We start from the raw sequence: 21986 nt of genomic DNA, 5'->3' as shown, positions 1-21986 counted from the left end.
GACACTCCTCTTCTTCTTCTCTCCGTCTCCTGTCTATCTGATCTCTTTGTTTTCTAGGACTTCTGCACTTTGTCCAGGGACCATCGTGGGTACCCACATACTGTGAGGACCCACATACTGTGAGGGCTTTCCGTACAAGTTGTTGTTCTTTAGCCCTTCCCTCTGCAGTTGTGGGCACCTGTAGGGCTCTGTGTTGAAGAGTCCTGATCACCCCGAGCTTGTGTTCAAGGGGGTGGTTTGAGCCAAAGAGCAGATATTGGTCAATGTGAGTGGGTTTTCTGTAAACCTCTGTCTGGAGCTGCCTGTTCTCTCCAATCATAACATCACAGTCCAAGAAGGCTAAATGGTTGTTTCTGGCATCCTCACGTGTGAACTTGATATTGGAATCCACCGAATTGATGTGTTCTGTAAAGTCCTCGACCTCCTGTTGCTTGATTTTAACCCATGTGTCATCGACATATCTGAACCAGTGACTGGGAGAGATGCCCGTGAACGACGTCAAGGCTGTCTTCTCCACTCGCTCCATGTACAGATTGGCCACAATGGGGGATACCGGAGACCCCATCGCACAACCATGGATCTGCCTGTAGTAATTCCCCCTAAACAGGAAATACGTGGTGTTAAGACAGATCTCCAAGAGTTGGCAGATGTGGTCTGGTGTGAGTTTGGTCCTCTCAGGTAGAGACACATCCTCCAGCAGTCTCTGCCTCACAGCTGAGATGGCTTCAGCGGTGGGGATGCAGGTGAACAATGAAGTCACATCAAATGACACCATAGTTTCATCTGCCTCCAGCTGCAGGTCCTTGATCTTGTTCACAAAATCTTGTATGTTCTCCACATGGTGGTCTGAGTTACCCACTAGAGGAGCCAAAATCCAGTTGAGGTGCTTGGCCAGATTGTATGTGATGGAATCTGTGCTACATACAATAGGCCTGAGTGGCACGTCCTGTTTGTGGATTTTGGGTAGTCCATAGATGCATGGAGTGGTGTCCCCCGGGTCCTCACGTCAAGCAACCCAGTCCAGTCGAAGATTCAAGCTTCTCTACTATGGAAACTACCTGGACAACTGAGACCCTACACAGAAACATGGCAGCATGTGTTACTCCACAACCTGGATGTACCTTTCAGTATTGATGGTGCCATCACAGATGTGTAAGTTGCCCATGCCATGGGCACTAACACACCCCAAAACCATCACAGATGCTGGCTTTTGAACTTTGCGCTGGTAACAATCATCCAAGATTTCCAAAAACAATTTGAAATGTGGGCTCTTCAGACCACAGCACACTTTTCCACTTTGCATCTGTCCATTTCAAATGAGCTTGGGCCCAGAGAAGGCGGCGGCATTTCTGGATGTTGTTGATGTATGACTTTCGCTTTGCATGGTAACGTTTTAACTTGCACGTATAGATGGAGCGACAAACTGTGTTAAATGAAATGTTTTTCTGAAGTGTTCCTGAGCCCACACTGTAAGATCCTTTACACAATGATGTCGGTTTTTAATGCAGTGCCGCCGGAGGGATCGAAGGTCACGGGCATTCAGTGTTGGTTTTCAGCCTTGCCGCTTATGTGTAGAAAGTTCTCCAGATTCTCTGAATCTTCTGATTATAGTTTGGACTGTAGATGATGAAATCCCTAAATGCCTTGCAATTGAGCATTGAGAAACATTGTTCTTAATCTGTTGGAGTATTTTTTTCAAGCATTTGTTCACAAAGTGGTGATCCTCGCCCCATCTTTGTTTGTGAATGGCTGAGCCTTTCGGGATGCTCCTTTTATACCCAATCATGACACTCACCTGTTTCCAATTTACCTTTTCACCTGTAGAATGTTCCAAACAGGTGTTCCTTAAGCATTCATCAATTTTCCCAGTCTTTTGTTGCCCCGTCTCAGTTTTTTTTTTTTTAAATGTGTTGCAGGCATCCATTTCAAAATGAGAAAATTTTTGCACAAAAACAAAAACGTCTATTACTTTGAACATTAAATATCTTGTCTTTGCAGTGTATTCAATTGAATATTGGTTGAAGAGGATTTTCAAATCATTGTATTCTGTTTTAATTTACATTTCATACAACATCCCAACTTCATTGAAATTGTGATACAGTATATGACCCCATCCATCTTCTCCCATGCCTCGTCTGGAACATCCAGATGGTCACTGGTGAACTTCAAATGATCTGTACATGTGCTGTCTTGAGCAGGGGGACGTTGCGTGCCCTGCAGGATTTTAAACCATGACGGCGTAGTGTGTAACTCATGTAATCTTTGTGACTGTGGTGTCAGCTTGCTTCAGGTCATTGACCATGTTCTCCCATGTAGTTCTGTGCTTTCTCAGAATCATCCTTAACCCAAGAGGTGAGATCTTGCATGTTGCCCCAGACGAAGGAAAACTGACAGCCATCTTGTGTTTCTTACATTTTCTAATAATAACACCAACAGTTGCCTTCTCACCAAGCTGGTTGCCTATTTTCCTGTAGCTCATTCCAGCCTTGTGCAGGTCTGCAATTTTGTCCCTTGTGTCCTTAGACAGCTCTTTGGTCTTGGCCATGGTGGACTAACTGAAGTGTGAGTGAATGAGTGTGTGGATAGGTGTCTTTTATACAGGTAACGAGTTCAAACAGGTGCCATTAATACAGGTAAACTACAGGTAGTGCAGAATAGGAGGATACAATAACCAGAAGTGGATGATCACACATTACTCTGATTTACTTGGAATTTAATTGGAATTGACTGAAAAACCTTGACATCCCTTTAGTTGCTTTGAACCTCTCATAAATTGAACATCACAGATGTGATACCCTCTTGTGTGATTCTTCTCCTTCTTTCAGTTCCTCCCGTCAGGGGTCACCGCAGCAGTTCAATCGTTTCCATCTCATTTCCTTTGTATCTTCCTCTGTCACACCAACCACCTGCATGTTGTCCCTCAGTACATCCGTAAATCTCCTCTTTGGCCTCCCTCTTCTCCTCCTGCCTGGTGGCTCCATCCTCAGAATCCTTGTCCCTATATATCCTGGGTCCCTCCTCTGCGCATGTCCAAACCATCTCAATTTCACTTCTCTGATTTTGTCTCCAAACCATCCCACCTGAGCTGTCTTTCTGATATGTTCATTCCTAATCCTGTCCATTCTCATCACTCCCAAAGAGAATCACAACATCTTCAACTCTGCCACCTCCAACTCTGCTTCTTGTCTTTTTGTTAGTGCCACTGTCTCTAACCAATGCACCATAGCTGGTCTGACTATTGTCTTTCCCTTTCACTTTTGCTGATATTCTTTGGTCACAAAATCTTTCTCCACCCACTCTACGCTGCCTGCTCTCTCTTCTCCACCTCTCTACCACACTCTGTTACTTTGGACAGTTGACCCCCAAGTATTTAAACTCATCTACTTTCACCACTTCTACTCCTTGTAACTGCATGATTCCACCGGACTCCCTCTCATTCACACACATGTACTCAGTCTTGCTCCAACTGACTTTCATTTACCTTATCTCCAGAGCATATCTCTACCTTTTCAGGCTCGACTCAACCTGCTCTGGATTCTCACTACAGATCACAATGTCATCTGCAAACATCACAGTCCATGGAGACTCCTTGTCTGATGTCATCTGTCCATCTGTCCATCACCATTGTGAACAAGAAAGTACTCAGAACTGATCCTTGGTGTAGTCCCACCTCCACGTTGAATGAGTCTGATATTCCTACTGCACATGTCACCGCTGTCACACTGTCCATGTACATGTCCTGTACTACCCTAAAGCCCTGGTCCCACCAAATAATAAAGCCATGAATAATGAGCCACGTATGGATTTGTCAAAAATTGCAGGGCTTATTTGAATAATGAGCCACATGGAAGTGATTAGAGGTATTTTCAACAGCCAAACTGAGAGAAAATTATTAATCCACTATGAAATAATTATTTTATATATGCACAAAGCGCACGAAGTGGGTGGGATTGTCACAATGAAGTGCGCAAGAGTGAGGAGCCAAAACAGCCTGTCCTTGTAGCCGCCAGGTACTCGGATAATGGACTTGTACCAGCCTCGTACTCACCATGCCTCTAACATCCTTGTTTGTCCTCGTAGTCCCCTGTACACAAAATGCTCAACGCTGTTATTGCTAAATTTTGTAATTCTCAAAATTACCACCATGATCAGAGATGAGCCTTGTTAGCCAAATATTCTACCTCTAAGAGTCACTATTCTCCCATGTTTGTTGAATACCTTTTCTTGTACAAAAAAATAAAATAAAAACATGCTTCGTGGCTCATATTCATCAATAATTATTGAGTGGGACCAGGGCTTAAGATACTTCTCTGCCACTCCAGACGTCCTCATACAATACCACAACTCTTCTCTTGTCACCCTGTCATAAGCTTTATCTAAATCCACAAACACACAATGTAACTCCTCCTGGCATTTTTTATATTTCTCTATCAGTAATCTCAAAGCAAACATTGCATTTGTAATGCTCTTTCTCGGCATGAAACCATATTGTTTCTCACAGATTTTCACCTGTTTTCTAAGTCTAGCTTCTACTCTTTCTCATAACTTCATGCTGTGGCTGATCAACTTTATGCCTCTGTAGTTACTGCAGTTACTTACACAACAGTTTTCCTCCTTCAGCTTGCACCATCTGATCCTTTGCTGAGCTCTCACTCTCCTCTTCTTCTTTACCTCTAAAGTCATCCTGCAGTCCACCATCCTATACTTTCTAGCTACACTCTCTCCTGTCACCACCTTACAGTCTCTGTTATTTTTAGCTTGGATCTCCTACAAAGAAAGTAGTCCATCTGTGTGCACCTTCCTCCACTCTTATATGTTGCCCTGTGCTCCTCCCTTTTCCTAAAGTAGGTATTCACCACATCCATTTCCATCCTTTTTTGCAAAATCAACTATCATCTGCCCTTCCACATTCCTGTTCTTGATACCATATCTACCTATTACTTCCTCATCACCTCTGTCCCCTTCACCAACATGCCCATTGAAGTCCACTACTATTGCCACTTGTGATAGGAGCGGACAAGCATCACATATCCTATCTTGTGTGATGCTTGTCTTCAAGAAATTTACAGCTGTTATGGGCTTTGTATTGGTAGGTAAAATGTTATTTTTAGCTTTGACTTTGATATAATATTAATTAGGGATTGGCTGATGCAATCACACGTGATTCAAATCCATATGGTTTTTGCAAAAAATAAAAAGGTCGGATACTTTTCTAACAGACCTCGTACATTTAACATTGTTTATGTGCACTAAACTTGAAACAGTCCATTTTCCAATTGAGGCGATGTGAGTGTGTTGGTACCCGCTGCAACTGTCAAGTCGCGCTGCCTGCCAGCTTGGGAAGAACGGGGGCCTGCCACAGGAGGGGAGGGGCAGGAAGAGAGGTAAAAGGAGAAACTGGAGCATGCTTCAGTCCATGTGTAACTCAGTCTCAGTAGTCTTTGTGGGTTTAGATAAGAATGGAGCCGAATAATCTCACCAAGGTCTGAATAAATTCCTCTGGAGGTAAACAGTGGACAATTGACCTTGAGGCTAGATAGCCTGTAGTGTTGCAGCTGAGCACTGAAAAGCACTTTTAACAGTTCCTCTTGGACAGCCAAATCCCAATTATGAATTAAGAATATTCCCAGTTATGAATTAAGAATATTCACCGGCCTCTGAAACCTTCAGCTTGAACTGCAAGGCACGCATCAGCTCCAAGGTGTCATCCAATTTGCATCTGAGTTCAAGAGTCAACGCAGTCTGAGAATGCACTGCCTTGCCAACCTCGTTAATCATGAAGGACAAGCGAGGGCCCGTGGTTATTGATGCCGCCGTCTTGCCAATTTTCCGGTAGATCAGGGCAGCACATAAGCCAAAAAGTACCAGCCCTGCTGCCATGAGACCAAAAATGAATAAATCCTCGACATCCTCAACAGAGAAAGGCGCCAAGCATGCCACATGCCAGGAACTCCAGGAGTCGAGGACATAGCCTGCAGGATATGTTCCATCTGGGCAGGCACGATCCCCCGGTCAAGAACTTCTTGTAGAAAAAATGGTGTCAATAGCGTTCAGAGACCAGCTGATCAATTCCATGGTTAATCCAATAGTAGTCCAATAGATCCAGAATCCAATATAGTTTTTGAGGAATTCACTGCCTGGTGAAGTAGGGACTTGAAGGTTAAAAGCAGAGAGATAAGGGAGAGTGGAGGAGATGCGACCGCCCTCGTCGGAGTCCCAAGCTGAATAAACTTATTCACACCAACCTGCTTGACTATTCCCAGCCTGGTGCACATCTACAATTTTCTTCCTGATGTCCTTCAACAGCTCTTTGGTCTTGGCCATGGTTGAGTTTGGAGTCTGACTGTTTGAGGCTGTGGATAGGTGTCTTTTATACAGATAACGGGTTCCAACAGATGCCATTAATACAGGTAACAGGTGGAGGACAGAAGAGCTTCTTAAAGAAGAAGTTACAGGTCTGTGAGAGACTTGCTTATTTGTGGGTGACCAAATGATTTACAAATAAATTTTTTTAAAAATTCTACAGTGCGATTTCCTTTTTTTCTTCTTCTCATTTTGTCTCCCACAAAAGTAGGAGAACTTGTACACTCAGGGACTGACTGAATACTTTTTTACCTGACTGTATATTCACTCATAGCAATAATTTGTGAAGATCACAGTAAATATGTGGCATTATAAGTATGATGTGATAAACCAAGGTGCGTCTGACACTTAATTCTTATATTTTTGTACAAATTATGGTGGCCATAACTTGTACAAATTACAAGGTCAAGCTTATGTTTTCAAAAGTACTTAAATTAATTTCTAATGCAAGAAAACATGATTAGACACCAATATAATCAAAATTGGTTACGGTTAAGCATTTTTACAAAAATTTCATATTATCAAATGTTTGTTGACCTTTTGATTTTTCGGGCCATAGCACCCTCATTTGAGGTTGGATGCATAGCAAACTATATATTTTTGGAATCCTTATGAGTAGATGAGTAACTCTTATTGACACAATTGGGACAGTTTTAAATTTTGACACTTGTTTGACCTTTGTTGGCCCCCAAAACTGCCGGAAGTTTGAAGAGGGCAGCCCAAGTAAAAAATGTTCAAAATCAATCAGGGAACCCAAAACCACTTTCAGCTTTTGTTCCCAGAGTTTGGTCACTTGTATTCTGTGGGGTTCTGCAGGAATGCAGTTTAAGATGGTTGAAGAATAATTTGACTGAATCTATCTTCTGTGAGCAGGAAGGCCAAGAAGATGTTTGGCTTGAAAGTAAAGAAAAAGAAGAAAGTCAAAACAGATGTGGTCCTCGAAAACAAAGGAGCTTTGGGTAAGATGTACAAAACACAAACACAAGCTTATACACACACACGTACGTACAGACATACACATACATGTACTGTTTCCTTGTGTGTGCCCAGTGATTTCTCTCTGATCGCCTGTTGTTATTTTATTTCACACTTGGATGTTTAAAAAACATTAGTATATCATCTTTGACATAAGAAAAAGTGATGCAGGAGGGCAGATTTTTTTTTTTTTCTTAGAAACTGGTACCTACAATGTCAAACCTGAAAAATAACACAGCATCTGCATACAAAGGGAGGAATGTGGGAGGTGCTGCGGGAGTATGGAGTGAGGGGTCCCTTCTCAGGGCCATCCAGTCTCTGTACTCACAAAGCGAGAGCTGTGTTCAGGTGCTCGGCAGTAAGTCAGAATTGTTTCCGGTGGTGGTTGGCCGTGGTTCTCAGCAGGAAACTGATGGATTGCCTACTCCGGCTAAGGGAATGCAGTCTTCCTCAAGTGAAGAAGCAGCATGGTGGCTTAGTGGTTAGCACTGTTGGCTTGTTTCTGGTGGAGGTTGGCCTCCACGAGGGCTGCGCCTTGTCACCAATCCTGTTTGTGATATTCATGGACAGGATATCGAGGCGTAGTCGGGGGGAGGAGGGTTTCCGGTTTGGTGGGCTCAGGGTCTCATCACTGCTTTTTTCAGATGATGTGGTCCTGTTGGCTTCTCGGCTGGTGACCTCCAACACTCACTGGATTGGTTAACAGCCGAGTGTGAAGCTGCTGGGATGAGGATCAGCACCTCTAAATCTGAGGCCATGGTTCTCAGCAGGAAACTCATGGATTACCTACTCCGGGTAGGGAATATGGCCTTGCCCCAAGTGAAGGAGTTCAAGTACCTCGGGGTCTTGTTCACAAGTGAGGGGACGATGGAGCGTGAGCTTGGCTGGAGAATCGGCGCAGAAGGGGCGGTATTGCATTCGCTCTGCCGTACTATTGTGACAAAAAGGGAGCTGACCCAAAAGGCAAAGCTCTTGATCTACTGGTCAGTCTTTGTTCCTACTCTCACCCATGAGTGATGGGTCATGACCGAAAGAAATAGATTGCGGGTACAAGCGGCCGAAATGGGCTTCCTCAGGAGGGTGGCTGATGTCTCCTTTTGAGATAGGGTGAGAAGTTTGGTCATCCGTGGGGAGCTTGGAGTAGAGTCGCTGCTCCTTTACGTTGAAAGGAGCCAGCTGAGGTGGTTCGGGCATCTGGTAAGGATGCCTCCTGGGCGCCTCTCAAGGGAGGTGTTCCAGGCATGTCCATCTGGGAGGAAACCCCAGGGAAGACCCAGGACTAGGTACTAGGTGGAGAGATTATATCTCCACACTGGCCTGGGAACACCTCAGGATACCCCAGTCAGAGGTGGTCAATGTGGCACGGGAAAGGGAAGTCTGGGGTCCCTTGCTGGAACTGTTGCCCCCGCAACCTGAACCCAGAAAAGCGGTTGAAGATGAGATGAGATGAGATTTTGTTTCCGTGTTGAATACAACAGTGTACTGCATGCTAGTAGTGTGATAAACATGCACACCGGTGCAAAAACGGGCACCGGCACGCATGTCATGCACCAGCATGCCTGTGAAGGAAATTTGCCAAAATAAAAATAAAAGAATAATAATTTATGTGAGCCGATTTTGGCATGGGGGTGAGGATGATTAACAAATGTTTTGTTTTGTTTTTATGGGGCCTCGTTTTTTTCCTCATTTGTATCCTGGAGATGCATTATGCACCTGCGCGGATTTCCCCGCTTCCCCAAGTGGCTTGTTAGGGAGCTAATTATCTCATTTCCATGTCATTTAAAAGGGCTTCCTAAGGGTGCTGTCTGACTGGGCTGCAGCAGAGTGTGAACTGTAATGTTGTTATTCTTTTCAGAATAAAACATCAAGTTGAAGTTTAAGATAGCTTCTGCTAGCTGTTTATTCAGGAACTGCGCATGCTGAACTGTGAACCTTTCCCATGTATTCCCTGGCTCTCTTAGTGGTCTTCTGCAGTTATACTGCCACCTACAGGTAAAATCTTTGTCAGCATGTATCATTACCCCCCCCCCCCCCCCTTTCAAACAGGTGAGTGTAACATAAACCCAAAGTCTTAATGTACTGTCACTCTGTAAATGTAAACAGTCTTAACTAACCCAAATAGTGCAACAAATGGTTGCACAATTCTCTGTTTTTCTTTAACTTAATAGCATAGATTTATCTTCAACCAAAACATATGAATCTAAACACACCAGTTGTGTGACACCTTACAGACCATCACATAGTGTTAATTGAACACTTTATACTTGTTCTATGAGCCTCTCAGGAGGCTTCCTAGATCTAGTAGACCTTCTCAGTGTCTCAGTCACTAGGGAGATGGAGAGGGAGACTCACAGTGGCGCACTTCATTCTAGTACCATTTTGTTGTTCAGACTCAGTCTTCCCTGTTTGAGTCTCAGTGTCCTGAATCTTCAACAGACTCCTCCTGTTTCTCCTCAGCACTTCTGTTCTCTGTCTTAACCTGGGTCCTACTTCACTGACGACTGTTGCATTCTTGGCCCAGAAACCAGGCCTCTCAATCCTCACAACATCCCTTTCCTGAAGAGGTTCCAGACACCTTGGTGTTTTGTCGTGATTCATCTTCTGTCTGTGCTTGAGTCTTTTATCAGCTCATTGTTGTTTTCATTATCAGTGTCCATTGGAATGTGTGGAAGTGTGGTGCATAGTTTATGGTGCATGAGTAGCTCCCCTGTAGATGCTCCACACTCCAAAGGTGCAGCCCTGTAGCTTAGTGTAGCAGGATGAAGAAACTGGCTTTGGTGACTTTCAGCTGGTGTTGGGTTCCAGCCAATTGCTGCGGGAGAAGGCCGTATAAAAATGAGCAGAGAGCATCTGTCTTTCTCTCTCGCTTGCAGGAGGCTGGGCTTATGTCATGGTTTGGTGCCTTTCACTTCCACGTTCCTGTGGTGGCAGGAAGTGTCGATCGCAGCTGCAGTTTTCCACATGTTATCTGTTAGGGGCTTATTTTAGTATTTGATCTCACAGAAATTCATGTGACCGTGATTGCTTGCTGCAGGATGTTTGCCGTTCCTTATGCCAGTCACTGTTCGCTGCCACTTGTTCCTGCATAGGTGTTGATGTTTTGTTCCGCGTCGTGCTGACCGGTATGAAGGTGGTGGCTTTGGCTTCCTGTTTCAGCCATTTGTGTGTACTTATGGTTGTGTTTGTTTGAATTTTGGGACTAGGGTTGAAAATGGGGTGTGGTGTAACTGATCTCTGGAGGAAACCACTGCTGCGCTGTCCTCTGTGTCAGTTGGTCTGCTCTGTCCCGGCTGCTTTGTCTAATGCTGGCTGCCCTGTGTCGCTTCGTCTGGGCTTCATTTGTCTGGGCTTCGCTTGAGTCCGTGATGTTTTATTGTGTTCATGTTCATCACACAGACTGCTGTGCCTGTGGTGCTGTGTTGACGTGACTCCTGTGAGGGAGTGGAAGGAATCAGCCACCTGCAGCCCGAGGAGTTGCTCTGAGCTTGAGTGTTACTGTTTATGAGATGAATTAATTTGTGAGATTTATTGTATTTAATTTATATATATAACCCCAATTCCAATGAAGTTGGGACGTTGTGAAAAATGCAAATAAAAACAATACAATGATTTGCAAATACTCTTCAACCTATATCCAATTTAATACATCACAAAGACAAGATATTTATGGTTCAAACTGATAAAATTTATTGTTTTTGTGCAAATATTTGCTCATTTTGAATGGATGCCTGCAACACGTTTCAAAAAAGCTGGGACAGTGGTATGTTTACGACTGTGTTACATCACCTTTCCTTCTAACAACACTCAATAAGCATTTGGGAACTGAGGACACTCATTGTGAGTGTCATGATTTGGTAAAAAAGGAGCATCCTCAAAAGGCTCAGCTGTTCACAAGCAAAGATGGGATGAGGATCAACACTTTGTGAACAACTGTGTGAAAAAATAATCCAACAGTTTAAAAACAATGTTTCTCAATATTCAATTGCAAAGAATTTAGGGATTCCATCATCTACTATCCAAAATATAATCAGAAGATTTCTTGATACGTAACTTTCTACACGTAAGTGGCAAGGCCGAAAACCAACATTGAATGCCCGTGACCTTCAATCCCTCAGGTGGCACTGCATTATAAACCGACATCATTGTGTAAACGATCTTACCGTGTGAGCTCAGGAACACTTCAGAAAACCACTGTCAGTAAACACAGTTCTTCGCTCCATCTACAAATGCAAGTTAAAACTCTACCATGCAAAGTGAAAGCCAAACATCAACAACATCCAGAAACACTGCTGCCTTCTCTGGGCCTGAGCTCATTTGAAATGGACAGACACAAAGTGGAAAAGTGTGCTGTGGTCTGATGAGTCCACATTTCAAATTGTTTTTGAAAATCATGGATGTCGTGTCCTCAGGTCAAAAGAGAAAAAAGACCATCCAGATTGTTACCAGGGCAAAGTTCAAAAGCCAGCATCTGTGATGGTATGGGGGTGTGATAGTGCCCATACTTATGCATCTGTGCAATGCTGAAAGATACATCCAGGTTTTGGAGCAACACATGCTGCCATCCAAGCAATGTCTTTTTCAGGGATGTCCCTGCTTATTTCAGAAAGACAATGCCAAGCCAAATTCTGCACGTGTTACAACAGTGGGGCTTTGTAGTAAAAGAGTACGGGTACTAGACTGGCCTGTCTGCAGTCCAGACCTGTCGCCCATTGAAAATGTGTGGCGCATTATGAAGCGCAAAATATGACAACAGAGACCCCGGACTGTTGAACAACTGAAGTCGTACATCAAGTAAGAATGGGAAAGAATTCCATCTACAAAGCTTCAACAATTGCAAGTGCCCTCAGTTCCCAAAACGCCTATTGAGTGTTGATAGAAGGAAAGGTGATGTAACACAGTGGTAAACATACCACCGTCTCCACTTTTTTGAAACATGTTGCAGGCATCCTGCTGGGAAAGTGAATGCACGGACCCACATTAGGGGGCGTAAATGGGTGGTCAATAGGAGTTCAAATAAATAACAATTTATTATGCAAAAGTGCAAACAGGTTACGAATATGCTGAGTCCAATTAATAACAAAATGGTGACACGTGGGCAGACCCGAGGTCTCCATAGATTCGCGTTCAGGACGTGAGAGGTTGTACAGTCTGGATGGATACTCAGCGCCTGGAACCAAATCAATGGTACAATCATACGGTCGATGCGGGGGCAGGGTGAGTGCCAGATCCTTGCTGAAGACGTCAGCAAGGTCATGATACTCAGCCGGCACCTGCATGAGATTGGGGGGGACTCTGACCTCCTCTTTAACTTCATCACCAGGTGGCACCAAGGATCTTAAACACTCCCAGTGGCAGGTTTCGCTCCATTGAACCACAACCCCAGACGGCCAATCAATGCGGGGATTGTGCTTTACCATCCATGGAAAGCCCAAAATTATCCTGGAGGTAGAAGGTGTTACAAAGAACACAATCTCCTCCCTGTGATTCCCAGAGACAACCAAGGTTAAAGGCTGTGTCTGGTGTGTGATTTCTGGTAGTAGGGTGCCATCTCGCGCCCGCACCTTTAATGGTGAAGGAACGGCCACCAGAGGGAGCCCTACAGCCTTAGCCCACCTACTATCTAGTAGGTTCCGTTCCGATCCTGTGTCAATCAGTGCTGGAGCGGTAAGGGTTAAATCCCCACAGAGGATTGTGACTGGGAGTCGTGCGCATTTGCGTGGGACACCCGTGTGGTTTGTATGGCTTACTCTTAGCCCAGTCTCTAAGGTTGAGCTTTGGTGTTATTCTTATTCTGTGTATGCTCATTCGAGCCGCAGTAAACACACTCTCCACGTGCCAGCCTCCTTTGTTTGACTTTCATTTTCGCCCTGCTTGTGTCCTTAGCTTCGTCAGCAGGGGGAGCTGGTGCTACGCGGAAAGCTCTGGCTTTGGAGTGGGGAGAGGATGGCACTGCTTCAGACCTGGAAGGGAGAGGGACGGTGCGCACCCGGCCATGCCCTTCGTCTTGCTCCCACTTGTATTCCTGTAACTGATTGTCAAGACAAATAACTAGATTGATAAGCCCATCTAAATCCCGCGGCTGATCCTTAGTCACCAGATGCTCCTTTAGGGCCGGAGACAGCCCATTTACAAAGGCGGCGTGGAGTGAGACTGAATTCCAACCAGACCTCGCTGCCGTGATGCGGAAGTCGATTGCGTAATCAGCTGCACTCCGTCGTCCCTGTCTCATTGACAGCAGCATATTAGAAGCGGCCTCGCCTCTATTGGGATGATTGAACACCAGTCGAAACTCCCTTATAAACTCAGTATAAGTAGAGAGGACCCGTGAATCTCGTTCCCAGAGCGCCATAGCCCAGGCGCGTGCTCTGCCCCGAAGTAAATTAATTACGTAAGCCACCCGGCTGTGCTCTGATGCGTACATAACGGGCTGTTGTGAAAAAACGAGCGCGCACTGCATCAGAAAGTCCGTGCACATTTCAACACAACCACCGTACGGTTCCGGGGGACTTATCTAAGCTTCAGGCGACGAGGGGGGGACCTCTGAACGACCACTGGATTCACTCTGTTTGGCGGCAGATCCACTGTAGGGGGAGCGGCTGTGGCCGTGCCTGACGCGCGCGTGTCTGCCTGCGCGGTGAGAGCCTCCATCCAACGGCTGAGGTGAGCGTCCTGCTCAGTTAATAAATCCAACCGGGCAGTGAGGTTAGACAGAATGTGCCACAGCTCACCCAGTGATCCTCCTGGTGGATCCTGCGCACCTTGCACTTCCTTTGATCGGTCATTAGGTGGTAAATGCCCCTCGGAATCCATGACGTGGCCAAGTTATCCTGCTGGGAAAGTGAATGCATGGACCCACGTTAGGAGGCGTAAGTGAGTGGTCAATAGGAGTTCAAATAAATAACAATTTATTATGCAAAAGTGCAAACAGGTTACGAATATGCTGAGTCCAATTAATAACAAAATGGTGACACATGGGCAGGCTCGAGGGTAGGAGATGCCTATCCAGAGAAGAGCCGGAACCCATGAAGTCCCACCGCCAGCCGGAGGCCTGCAATACACCAGAGCCGCCAAGTCCTGGTACCCCAGGTGACCACCGCTCGAGGCTGTCTGACTAGTACTGCTGGCAGGAGCAAAAACAGATTAGGTGGGTGTGTGTACACCCAGCAAACAGTCAGCAAAACTCAGTAATTCTACTGAAGGAATAAATCCAAATACTCCCAGAATGCAGAGGAAAACTGGAAAATGTGCAGTGTCAATTGTTATTGTTGTTGTCAATTGTTGTTGAGGAGTGGAGACGCCAACTCCTCCAAACTTCCCACAAACCTGGCTACAAGCTGCAAGTAAATAAATCACAACTGCAAAGACTTCAGTAGCAATAAATGTGTGTACGGCAGAAAACAGCTGAGTATGTTTACCTGTGTGGTAAGCTGATAACTCGGCAGAGTTATGGTGTCCTTTCCAGGGTTTTATGGGTGATGATGAAGAAGATGACAAACAGCTGACAGCCAATGGAGTGCACCTGGTGGTGCCCAAGGAGGCCAACAGGCCCATGCGCCATGGCAAGGCACCATCTGGTGGTGGGCCAGCAGTATCTCCTCTTCAGCGGCCCACATAACAGGACCCCCCCCAACGGGTGCCTCCTGGCGCCCGACCTGGCTTGTCTGGGTGCTCTCTGTGGAAATCTGCCAGGAGGGTGGGATCCAAAATGAAGCTCCTCTTCACCCAGGAGCGTTCCTCAGGGCCATACCCCTCCCAGTCTACCAGATATTGGTAACCCCGGCCCCCTCCGACGAACATCAAGGAGTTTTTTGACGGTCCAAGCTGGTTCACCATCGATGATCCGGGCAGGAGGTGGCACCGGTCCAGGGGTACAGAGGTCTGACGTGTGGTGTGGTTTGATCCAGGACACATGCAAAAAACAGGGTGAATCTTTAGCGATGCCGGGAGTAGCAGTTTTACTGCAGCAGGGCTGATCACCTTGACTATTTTAAATGGTCCAGTGTAACGGTCAGTTAGCTTTGGTGAATCCATCTGCAGAGGTATGTTCTTAGTAGACAGCCAAACCTCCTGCCTGGGTTGATAAGCTGGGGCCGGGGCTCGTCAGCGGTCTGCATGGTCCTTAGCCCACGTCCGGGCCTTCAGGAGAGCAGAGCGGGCTTTCTTCCACACCCGACGGCATCTTCTGAGGTGGGCCTGGACCAAGAGCACCTCGACCTCTCCCTCGACAGCTGGAAACAACAGGGGGTTGATACCCCAAGCAGACCTTGAACGGGGAGAGGCCGGTGGAGGACGACGACACTTGGCTGTTATGTATGTACTCGATCCAGTCCAGGTGTTGACTCCAGGCCGTCGGGTGCACAGAAGTGACGCATCTCAAGGCCTGCTCCAAGTCCTGGTTAGCCAGCTCTACTTGACCGTTAGTTTGTGGGTGGTACTTGGACGACAGGCTCGCCATGGCCCCCAGCTCCTTACAGAAACTCTTCCAGACCTGCGAGGAGAACTGAGGACCACGGTTTGATACGATGTCCGTGGGGATACCATGCAGACACACGATGTGGTAGACCAGGAGGTCTGCAGTCTCCTGGGCAGTCAGGAGCTTCGGGAGGGCCACGAAGTGGGCCGCCTTCGAGAACCGGTCCACTATCTTCAGGACGACTGCCTTCCCCTGGGAGGCAGGGAGACCCGTGACGAAGTCCACTCCAATGTGGGACCAGGGGTGATGAGGCACAGGCAACGGCTGGAGGAGCCCCCTCTCCGGCTGGTGGGAAGCCTTGCCCCTGGCGCAGGTGGTGCATGCCCTGATGTAGTCCCAGGTGTCGGCTTCGACTGATGGCCACCAGAACCGCTGCCGGACCACTGCCATGGTCCTTCACACACCGGATGGCAGGAGAGCTTGGAACCGTGACAGAACTCCAACACGGCAGTCCGAGCGTCTGGTGGCACGTACAGTCTGTTGGGTGGTCCACCTCCGGGATCCGGGTGTCGCGTCAGTGCCTCCCTAACAACTCCCTCCACGTCCCATGTGAGTGTTGTGATGATAGTGGATTCTGGTATAATGGTGTCCGGTGGGTCCAACAGCCTTGCTTTAACTTCCTCTTCATGCACCCAGAACAGGGCGTCAGACCGGACATTCTTGGTCCCGGGGCGGTAGGTGATCTTGAAGTTAAAGTGTCTGAAAAACAATGATCACCGGGCTTGCCTGGGGTTCATCCACCTAGCGGTCTGGATATATTCCAGGTTCCGGTGGTCAGTGAGAACCACAAATGGGACCACAGCTCCCTCCAACAGATGTCTCCACTCCTCAAGGGCCTCTTTCACAGCCAGGAGTTCCCGATTGCCAACGTCATACTTCCGTTCGGCGGTGGTTAACCTGCGGGAGAAGTAAGCACAAGGGTGGAGAACACTATCGGACTCTCTGCTCTGGGACAGCACAGCTCCTATCCCTGAGTCAGAGGCATTCACTTCAACAATAAACTGGCGGCTAGGATTGGGCTGCACCAGAACTGGTGCAGTTGAAAACCGGTGTTTCAACTCCCTAAACGCGGCTTTGCACCGATCCGACCAGGTGAAGGGGACTTTGGTGGAGGTCAGGGCTGTAAGGGGGCTAACTACCTGACTATAGCCCTTAATGAACCTCCTGTAAAAATTGGCGAACCCTAGGAACTGTTGCAGCTTCCTACGATTTACCGGTTGGGGCCAATCTCTCACCGCAGCTACCTTAGCCAGATCGGGTGCGACAGAGTTGGAGGAGATAATGAACCCCAAGAAGGACAAAGAGGTGCGGTGGAACTTGCCCTTCTCGGCCTTCACAAACAGCCGGTTCTCCAATAACCACTGAAGGACCTGACGGACATGCTTAACATGAGTCTCAGAGTCCTGGGAGAAAATGAGGATATCGTCTAGATATACGAAGATGAATTGGTGCAGGAAATCCCACAAAACGTCGTTAACCAAAGCCTGAAACATCACGGGGGCGGTGGTGAGGCCGAACGGCATGACCAGGTACTCAAAGTGCCCTAAGGGGTTGTTAAATGCCGTCTTCCATTCGTCTCACTTCCATATCCGAACCAGATGGAAAGCATTCCTAAGATCCAGTTTTGTGAAAATTTTGGCTCCATGCAGGGGCGTGAACACTGAATCCAATAGAGGTAACGGGTATTGGTTGTGAACCGTGATCTCATTCATCCCTCTATAATCAATACATGGACGGAGACTGCCGTCCTTCTTGCCCACAAAAAAGAAACCTGCACCTAACGGGGATGAAGAATTTCGGATTAGCCCGGCAGCTAATGAGTCCCGGATGTAGGTCTCCATAGATTCGCGTTCAGGACGTGAGAGGTTGTACAGTCTGCTGAATGGATACTCAGTGCCTGGAACCAAATCAATGGCACAATTATATGGTCGATGCGGGGGCAGGGTGAGTGCCACATCCTTGCTGAAGACATCAGCAAGGTCATGATATTCAGCCGGCACCTGCGTGAGATTGGGGGGACTCACCCACCTACTATCCAGTAGGTTCCCTTCCGATCCTGTGTCAATCAGTGCTGGAGCGTTAAGTGTTAAGTCCCCACAGAGGATTGTGACTGGGAGTCGTGCATATTTGGTGGTAGAGGGATACCTCACCAATGCGGAGCAGGGCGTTTTCGGGTACTGTGACCCACAAAGTCTTTCGAGGGAGTTTCAATACGAGTCGCTGTATCATGACGGTCGTACACTAGTAGGGCTAATTTTTCAGGGGTGTTGACTAACCAGCGTTGTCCTACTATCTCTACCTGAGTGTCCATGACTTGGCAGAATGGCGTGATGGTCGTTGGACAGCGATTTGCTGGGACACAGATAATGGATGTCCTTAGTGACAGTGCACATTTTGAGATTCGGCACTAAGTATAGCTCAGGATTAGTGTCGTTGAAAGTCACCCCGGTTGGTGTGTGGATTTTGATGTGATTGTCTCCTTGCCAGAGACCTACGTTCATGACACTTGTGACTCTGTAGATGTTTTGAGTAGAGACAATAGGCAAGTTAATTAGGAACGCCATTTCCAGATCCTCTGGATCTACATAGACTGGAATTGAGCTTCCCAATGTGTACGCGAGGTGAGCTTGTAGCCGCGTGACTATGCTATGGGTTACGGACTCTAGAAGTTGGTGGACTGGGGTTAAAGGAACAATGTAGGGTGGAATCCTACCATCAGCGAAGCTGTCAATTGAAGATCCGACGTCCCTGTCATGTCCGCCATGAGCATACTCAACATCTTTGTATGTGCATAGTCTTCCTGCAACACGTTGGTATGGGTGTTAAGGATTACCACAGTGTCGCGTACGGTTTGTTCGATTGTCTCGAGACCTTCTCTCTGTACGTTAAGATGAGCCTGTGTGACAGGGTTCTTGTACAGGGTGATAAACGATGGTAAAAGTCGCAGGATGTTTTTAAGGTGTTTTTAATTTCCCAAAAATCAAAGAGGAGTGCTATACAAACAAACAGTGAACAATTATTTACAATATTTACAACCAACAGAAAAATAACAACAAACAAAAGGATCATAGTTACCTTCTCTGTAACACAACCAGGCCCAGACTAACTGAGCCAGGGAGACTGGTGCCCCTTTATACCCCTAGGCCCCTCCCACAAACCAATTAACCAACAAACTACAGTTTTCTGCAATCAAACTGCGGCTTTCAGAAATACAAAAATACAAAAAAATCATCAAATTAATACTTTATTATTTCGCCTTGTCCCTTTACCTGTAAGAAAGTCAGGAAAAATAATAAAATCAGATTTTTGAAAAACCAGCCCTTAATGATGACATCAGCGATGACGTCGGACGCTAATGTCCCGCGCTGGACGCAATAAAACCGGATGTAAACACAGCGCTCGGTTTGACAGTGGGGAAGAGTTAGTTACTGGACAAAACTATGGATCATGGAGGATTTAACAGTTGCCTAGTGTGCACCCAAGACTACTGCGGTGGTGAGATGGACTGGCGATTATTGGAAACTGTGCAGGAGGACGGGGAGTTGACTGAATGAAGGTAAGTGAGCGAGTGAGTGCGTGGTTAGGTCGGAGGTGACGCCACGGGCTTTGGCGGGGCTGCTCCGTCACAGCCTGTATTTCAGGGATTACCTGTTGAAGCTCGCAAACGTGTCTCTTTACTGTGGTCAATGTCACAGTGTTAACTGCTGACAAGCCAAAACTGAAGAGGGATCCTATAGCTGAGGCTGGCATTAGCAGACCTCCAATGAACCTCTTTTCTCTTTTGTTGAGTCCACTCAGTTCTGCTTGCGTTACCGTGAACTTCTCCATCATAGCATGTGGACTATGTCTGCCTCAGCATGCTTCAGGACAGATTTGGTCCACCGGCTATCTGCCCAGGAGACCAGATTCACTGTACTGCTGGCAAAGTTGGGCCTGTACACTTCTGTGGGGTCGAGCCTGACTAACACCCTCTGTGTGTGCAAGCGGCAGTTTATTATCAATAAGCCGGGCTGGTCCTTCAGGACGATGCCCGATTCTGGTCCGAATTTAACCATGTCTGGGGAGGTGGTGGCGACGGTTGCACCAAGGAGCAGCAGGGTCATGAGCCAGGTCATCCTGGCAAATACAACAAACATGGTAAGAAATTTGTCTTAAAATGGTTAGAGGTTTTCTTTTGCTTTTCTGGCTTATAGCACTGACTGATTCTCAATTAGAGCATTAGGATGTCGCCTCTTTTCCTTTTTTGTTAAGGACGGAGCTTTGAGGTCACGTGGTGGTTCACCCTCACTACGGTGGTGCTGGTGAGATCACCTGAGTTGTTTTATTTGTCCTGTTGGGAGTTAAAATTATTTTCTTAATTTGTCTCAATCGGTGTAACTCAGTTGTTTGGGACGCGGCAGGTTTCGATATTCCTTCTTTGCGTCCTCTCGACCTAATGAGTGGGTTTAGGTTCTATCGTTGACTGTGGTGTCCCTGGTGACTCCCATGGGGGTTTTGTGAGGCTTAATTTGGTTGCGGTGTACCCACTTGAAAACTGGTTCTCTTTGACCCTTGCTGACCTTGATTTGGTATACGACGGCGGAGAGTTTGTCAGTCACTAAATACGGTATGGTCAAATGGGGTAGAAGCTTGCGAGTTAACCTGGTTGTTTTTTGGCTGGGTTGCCCGAAGAGTAGTACCACACCTTGTCCCCCACTTGTTTCTCATGGTGGGACACCTTCTGGTCATAGTAGGCTTTTCGACCTTCTGCGCTTTTGTTCAATTGCTTTTGAACAAAGGAGAAGGTGGCTTTCAGATGTTTAGTCAGGTCATGTATTGTTGAGCCGTGTACGCTGTCACAATGTTTGCAGCCCCTGGCTGGTACAGCAGGTGGAGAGGTAGCGTCATCTGTCGGCCTGTCGTCATTTGAAAAGGGGAGAACCCCGTTGATTTGTGAGGGGTCACCTGGATGGCCATGTGGACCAGGGGAAGTTTCACATCCCAGTCTCTGTGGTTGTCTGCCACATATTTGCGCAGGATGGTCACCACAGTTCGGTTGGCCCTTTCCACCTGTCCTGACGACTGAGGGTGTTGGCTGATGTGGAAGTTCGCCTTTACCCCCTGCAATTGCCAGAGTTGTTGCATGACTTTGCTGGTAAAGTGGGTGCCTCTATCCGGGTTTATGCAGATAGGTAGTCCAAATCGTGAGATGTGATTCATCAACAAATAGGCTGCCGTCAAGGCTGTATCGTTCAGAGCCGGTCGACATTCCAGCTATTTGGTGAAGTCACATGTGACAGTGAGGAAATATTTGTTTCCTCTTGCAGACTTCGTGAGGGGTCCTACCCAGTCAATTTGTAGATCTGACCAAGGGAAGGAAATACCTCTTTTTGTAAGGGAGCTCTGAGAATTGGGTTCACAGGTTGAAATTGGCAGCAGACCAAGCAGCCTTTGATGGATTCGCTCACATCCTTCTGCATTTTTGGCCATTATGCCACCTGTCGTATCGCATTGTATGTTGCTTTCATTCCTCTGTGACCAGCGCATGCTGAATCGTGCCCGTGCATCAACATCACCCCCCGGTGGTTACGAGGAGCCACTAACGCAGGTGAAGAGAGATCCTCGGAAGCATAGAACAAGATGCCACGGAGCATTTGTACGTTATCTCGGGCATGGTACAGCTGTTTTAAGTCAGGGATGGAAGCAAAATCATCCTCAGTGAGTGGGTGAACTTGAGGATCATTGAGGTGTAGCACCATTTTGTTTATGGCCGGGTCCAGAGCCTGGAGTGAAGCCAGGTCAGAGTCAGAGAAATCTGGAGCAACTGAGGCTGTTGTGGGGGGGGGGGCTGTGGTACGGTCTGCGGCAGCAGTCCTGGCACGAGTCACCAATGATACAGCATGGGTGGGTGGGTGGGTGGGGCAAAAGTGCCTCATCGAATGCCCCTCGGCAGCCGTCTAGAGCGCCTTGCTTGGCTAGTGTGTCAACCAAGTCATTAAATTCTTTGTCTTGGCCTGGTGTGCGGGAGTGACCTCTCACCTTTTTCCAGTATATCTGGAGGTCATGCGTAGCTATGAGGTGGTCTCAAGCCACATACAGTTCTTTGTGTTTGACTGATCTCCTGTTGGAGGTCACAAAACCATTGCGCTTCCAGCCAGGTAGGTGGCACAAAAAGCTAAGGAGTGCATAGTTCGAA

The 21986-nt window shown here is 47.0% G+C and overlaps 1 protein-coding gene across 1 annotated transcript in view; it reads left to right on the top strand.

Annotated features, from left to right (window-relative positions):
• The window catches only part of fer1l6 (fer-1 like family member 6), a 656531-nt gene that overhangs the window by 34509 nt on the left and 600036 nt on the right, over positions 1 to 21986 (top strand). Inside the window, exon 2 of the mRNA XM_034186126.1 lies at positions 7237 to 7322. Within this exon, the coding sequence (XP_034042017.1) occupies positions 7237 to 7322 (86 nt within the window). The remainder of the gene's footprint in view (positions 1 to 7236; positions 7323 to 21986) is intronic.

The sequence above is a fragment of the Thalassophryne amazonica genome, chromosome 14, assembly GCF_902500255.1.
Source record: "Thalassophryne amazonica chromosome 14, fThaAma1.1, whole genome shotgun sequence".
Lineage (NCBI taxonomy): Eukaryota > Metazoa > Chordata > Actinopteri > Batrachoidiformes > Batrachoididae > Thalassophryne > Thalassophryne amazonica.
Note: the sequence above shows the minus strand (reverse complement) of the source record. Positions and strands in the feature narration are given on the sequence as shown.